This window comes from Protobothrops mucrosquamatus, unplaced genomic scaffold, assembly GCF_001527695.2.
Source record: "Protobothrops mucrosquamatus isolate PMUCROS unplaced genomic scaffold, P.Mucros_1.0 scaffold36, whole genome shotgun sequence".
NCBI classification, from domain to species: Eukaryota; Metazoa; Chordata; class Lepidosauria; order Squamata; family Viperidae; genus Protobothrops; species Protobothrops mucrosquamatus.
The window spans coordinates 956,970-962,969 of NW_015386420.1; the positions used below are offsets into that span (position 1 = coordinate 956,970).

The 6,000-nt window shown below is 34.4% G+C and overlaps 1 protein-coding gene across 1 annotated transcript in view; it reads right to left on the reverse strand.

Moving 5' to 3' along the window:
- MYOF (myoferlin) overlaps positions 1-5,540 on the reverse strand; it is a 109,827-nt gene extending 104,287 nt beyond the window's left edge. The window contains exons 1-2 of the mRNA XM_015811292.1: positions 5,395-5,540; positions 127-182 (exon numbers count right to left, since the gene is read on the reverse strand). Of these exons, the coding sequence (XP_015666778.1) occupies positions 127-182; positions 5,395-5,482 (144 nt within the window). The 5' untranslated portion in view covers positions 5,483-5,540. The remainder of the gene's footprint in view (positions 1-126; positions 183-5,394) is intronic.
- Between the last annotated feature and the right edge of the window lie 460 nt (positions 5,541-6,000).

A 6,000-nucleotide genomic window follows, 5' to 3' on the forward strand; every position in this document is an offset into this window, starting at 1 on the left:
AACACTTGTGTTTCTCACTGTCTTCTTGTTTGCAACACCCAAAGTCATGAAATAGGGCCCCTGACTGAATCCTATTACACACATTGTGCTTTTTCCTACATTATAGGGACAGAAAGATAAATTTACCTCATTCCAAACCGGGTTGAGTTCACTATCAATTTTCTTCGTTTTCTTTTTCTCATCTGGAAATAAACAAAGATATGCACTTACTTGTGTGGAAAAAATAGTTTTAAAAATTCCATTACACTTAAAAAAAACCTTTTTCATAGCTATAATAATAACTCATTGGTACTGTACATCTTTACATGTGGGCCTGGGTAGACCTATAATGTCTCCAAATGCTTCCTTTTACTGCAACACTACACAAGAATAGCTGTAAAATGTATAAAATCTCTTCAGCTTTGACATTCTTACAGCAATGGCTCTCAAACATTTTGGTCTCAAAACACTTCTACAGTTTTAAAAATGATTGAGGACCCCAAAGAGTTTCGGTTTTTGAGGATTATATCTATTGATATTTACTATATAACAAATTAAAATTGAGAAGTTTTAAAATATTTATTTGACTTAGCAGACCTTATGTTGACAGAAAAGCATATCAGCAGATATTTCTTTTCCTACTGATGATTTTTATCCTACCTCTAATTCTCTTTTCTGTGTCATGACAATCACCTATCATCTAAGGTTGATTTTTAAAGTGTGATCTGGGGCAGAATGGGACAACTTGTTGCAGCCAATTTGCCACAGCCAACTTACCACAGGCCAACTTGTTATAGGACAATTCAACAATTCAATTATTTAAAATAATTAATAGATAAATAAAATAATTATTATTACTAATCACTAATTTATTAATTAAAATAATTAATAATTAAAACATTATTTTAACTTTTGTCATTCACATTCATTCATTTCATTTTTTTTCCTTCCTTTCTTCCCTTTGGCACCCTTTCTTTAATTATTCTATTTCACTATTTCTTTGATATTAGTGTAACTCTTGTTCCATGGTGAGTTAGCCATGGCGAGTTGTCCACAGTGAGTTGGCCACGGTGAATTGGTCGCAGCAAGTTGGCTGCAGTGAGTTGGTCATGGCAAGGAGAAATCTCCATGTAAAATTCAGATTACCCCTTGAGCTATTATTTTCAGGTGATTCTAACTATATTACCTTTGGGCTAGATCAGTGCTTCTCAATCTCAACCATTCTAATATGGGCTTCAGCTTTCAGAATTTCCCAGTCACTCATGCTTAAAAGTTAATCTTTATCTTAAAGTTGCTGAGATTGAGAAACTTTGCTCTAAATCATTATTAATATATTTTAGTTGTGGTAATAGAAGGATGATCAATTCAAAATATAGACATTTAACCTCATCAATACATGTACATCGACTAAATATAGGTAAAAACTGCACAGAAAATTAGCACTTTTTAAATCAAATCCATACTTTCAATCTATAGAATCTCTAACAGAAATAAAAAAACCCAAAATGCAGTAATTTTATTCCAAATATGCCAACTATTATAGCATGCATTGCACTAAATCTCTTTTAAAAAATAATGGATCATGATGGATTTCATAGTGATTTTTTTAAAAAAAGGATGCTTTAGATATATATTTTCATAGCTTCCATGAAATTCAATTACAGAACATACTCCTTCTGCTAGATATGTGTGGGAGGAGCCGACAATTGGTTCTATTTAGTCAGTGTGGAAACAAGTGACTCACATTCCTGTAATAAAACTGTGACAGGAATTAACATTAAAAAAAGGAGTGTGCAAGATACTAGCTCAGACTAGACCACAAAAGATTTGCAAGTCCTGCTGAACAATATTGGCTATAATGTTATATAAACTAAACAGTGATTTTACCATTATTTAATATTAGCATACACTATTACAATTGAATTGGGCCACAACTGACACTTAGCAATCTCAAAATATGAGCTTATCACATATTTTTTGAAGAGAAGTGCTAAATTTAAGTTAAATTTGTACATACTGTATATTTACCTAAGAATAAGTCTTACTGAGGTAAATGCTGAGCATGTGAGGTCTCATCCAACACTGCAAGCTCCATTGTCATATAATCTTCACTTATTTTGTTTTAGTGAAATTCTTTAAGCACATTAGTTAATCAGCAATAAAAAAAACCCCAATTTATTCCTTGTGGCTGTATTGAAGATGGTGAAATCATAATGTTAGATAATTTTCACGTAAGAGGGAAAATGGAGAACAGCAAAGAACTGAACCCTTTTCTCTGTGATGAAGGAGCAGGTGATAGAAAGCTCTCACAATTCCGTAAACTATTAAAGTACCTGAGTCTCTAGCTTACTATCACAAGTAAATATCCATACTCAGTAAGTTATTCCTCCTCAGCCTGAGCAATGTCCCCATAATGGTTTGTAGGATTAACCTTGGGAGACAGGAGGGAGACACCCCCCCCCCATTGAAAAATCCCATATAAACTCTGCTCTATAATTCCTTCATTTAAGTTTAATGCTGCTTTCCAAGGAACCTTTAGAAGCTAAGTTTAGAAGATAGAGAGAAAAAGTAGGAAATACAACAAAATATTAAATTCTGTTATGGAGGGCTACATTTTCTGTGTTCGTTCAAGAATACCTGCTAGTGCATTGTGAGTAGGACTGAAGGGCCCAAAAGTAGGTTGATATTCTAAAATGAGTCACAGCAAAATGGAATAGAAGAACAAGTAGAAACAGACTACGGGCAAGCAATCTTAGGGTACAAAAGTGAAGAAACTCCAGCTGCTTGTCTCTGAAAGAGTGCTTCGAGTTCACTTGGGACGATTTCAAAAAGGATGCCTTACCCAATGGCTAGTGCAGGTGCATGTTAGCCAATCAGCAGATTGGACCAATGGGGTTTCCAAGCAGGGCCAAGGGATTTTCAAGACACCATCCATGGCTAGCATCACTTCATGTTAGCCAATGGGTAGGTCAGGCCGAAGCAAGCACTAGATAGGGCCAGTTATAAAACTGAAATGGAGGCGTTAACTTTACTTTTGGCTTGTGTTGTCTCCTTTCTCCATGATATCCTCTTCTTCTCCCTGGAGGGAGAGGACAGGTCACTTTGAACTGATCCCTTGCAATGAACATTTGAAATTGATTCAACCTGACTTGATCATATGAATTTAGGCCAACTCTAAAGTACAGATATTAGTAATTATTATTTTATTCAGGATATCCATTCCATTCTCTCCCCTCCTCCCTAACTTTTCCATTATTCAAGCCATTTCCTCATTAGCATCTTCATAGCATTACTCAGCCATCACTGAAGTAATATGAAACCTGTCTTTATTATACTCATTTTGGCACAACAATGGAAGGGTAACTATATAATGCTATAAGTCTCTAGTGGGGAAATGACTTCAACTGCTATTCCATGGCACTAACAATATTCAGTTCCTTAAATATATGCCAATAAAGATGATTTATACTTCAGCAAAACCTGTTCGTTCCAAGTTGTTCATAGCATATACAACCAGGATTGGATCATGTTGTAAATAGCTATTTTTGGAGATTCTGACCATTCATTTTCATTTAGCTTTTAGTGCCACGAAGGGCACTTTGTCTTTCTTTGTCTCTTTCTACGCTTCCTCCAAGATATCTTTTTTCCTCCTACAATCTTTGTACTTCTGCAAACTCAAGAGATTTCTTCAGGCCTGCTGATACCTCTCCCTTGTGAGTGGGTGTATTTTGGGTACATAGCAACATCACAACTTGAACATCCCGAAATAAATAGAACAAGGATGAAGACACTGTTTCTAAACATTTTATCACAGGCCAGTCTCCCATGCTTGTTTCCTGCAGGATGTTCTAGTTTTATTCTATGGAAATGTCTCTGCTCACAGATACTTTTCATTCTAAGCCTTTAAACACCACCTACAACCCATCCTCCTAGAAGTCCAGCATGACTGCATCTTTAGTATGTTTCTTCTTTGTTTAAAGTTTGTTCTACTGAAGGCTTCAATTCACATTTTCCATGGGAAAAAAGCATGAATCACACAGTAACTCTTGACCTTTCTTCCAAGCTTTTGTTTCAAGATACTTATTCAAATTTAAACAACAAAACCAACTACATGATGGGTGTACCAAATGCACCTCCTCTAATTTTCTGGGGAGAGGGGTTGCATATGACCAGAAGCTTTAGAGAGGGGATGAAGAATATTGAAAACAGCATCTAAACATAGAAATTAATTTCTGTTGGTGCCCTTTAAGCATCATAATTATGGCTTCAGAAAGGTTTGTGAGCAAAAATACAAATACACATTTCAAATTAGAAAAAGGTTTTTTGCAGCCCCATTGAAATATAAGTGGAAACTGGAAAACTAGCCTTGGGTAATGAAAGAATGATTCGTAAACAAGTTACAAAAGAAATCACCAGGCTTCATTTTCTTACAAATTAAAGATTTTATTTATCTATTGATTTATATATTTATAAAGCTCTGGGTGAGTAATTTTGAAATAAAAGAAGTGCAGTTAACTTTTTAATTAACATATGAGATCAGGGATAATAAAGCCAAGCATTACTTGTTCATCAGAGCTCATTTGATAAAGATTTTATATTAGGGAAGAATCATTTTAAAAAAAGAACAAAATGAAGAACAAAATAAATACTTTTTCCCTCCATGCTATTTATATTTTTTTAAGGCTTGAGCCACAGGCCACCTTTTGGAACTCCATTAAATTTGGGCTGCAGAAATCCAGAGGACCACTAGATGGCAACAGAGAAATATAGAAAACTCATTCTAGCCCAGTCTCTGTAGTCCTATTTTTTCCAATAAAATGAGTGTTCTCATTCAGTACAACCAAGTAATATAACTATCTTAACTGGAATCTGTATTCCAAACAAAAGTTATTTGATTTTTCTAACATCCAACACATCCAACTAAACAGTGAACCAAAGACCAATATAAAGTCCACTGCAAAACTTGCAAGTACAATTCAAACCCTATTGCTTTTAATGTATTCCTTTAATTCCTTTTAATATAGTAATAATTCAAACAGGAAAGGTCATAGAAAAATTCTATTTAATAATGTAAATAAATCAAATTTAAATATTTTAAATCATACTCTTCCTACCGGTAATCAATCATTGCTAGCATTCCTGTATAGCAGGTTAATAACCAGACATCTTCTGTGATAGGAAAATAATTTATATGCCAAAATATAATTCATTTGCCCATTCACCAAAACTGAAGGTGAGTTTCCTATATGCAGGTGCAATGAAATATGCTTGTAGAGGCACCTCAAGACATCTCCAGATTGTTTTTCATCATTAAAAAAAAGAAGTGATACACTTTAGAAGCTCTTTGCAATCTTGTTCTAATCATGCCATCTTGTCAGAAAGAAAGAAAAATCTTCTAAAATTAGTTTTCCTTACCTTTAAAAATAATTGACACAATAGGATCTGGTTTCCCAAACGTATGTTTAGGGATATTTGCAGCTGATTCTACAATTACCCGAAGCATTGTTTCAAGCCAACTTTAAAAAGAAGCTGTTTTCGAAGTAGAAAGTTCAGGAGGAAAAAAAAATACTTGAGACACTCGACAGCCTCCAGACTGAAATGCCAGGGGGAGGAGGAGGAATAGGGGGAGGAGGAGGAGACCAGAAGGAATGGCTCTGTTACAGCAATGGGCAAATCACAGTGGAATCACCAAGTTAGTTACCGAAGCTAAAGAAAAGTGATACATACCATCATTCACAATTCTTGTCCATCAAATAATAAACCTGATATGGAATGAAATTCAAACATAAGAATTTACAAAGCATGATGGTTAAAAAGGGGAAAATGCTCTCTATGCAAATTATAAGAAATATGAACATGCATTAAATAATTACTGAATCAATGAATTATTCATTCAAATCCATTGCATACTTTCCATTTTTATGCCTATTGAAATAATGGCAAAAATCAAGACAAATGAAAAAAAAAGCACGAACGTTTCCTTTAAAAGTACATTCTTTCCTCATGTTTGTGGTTTAAGTG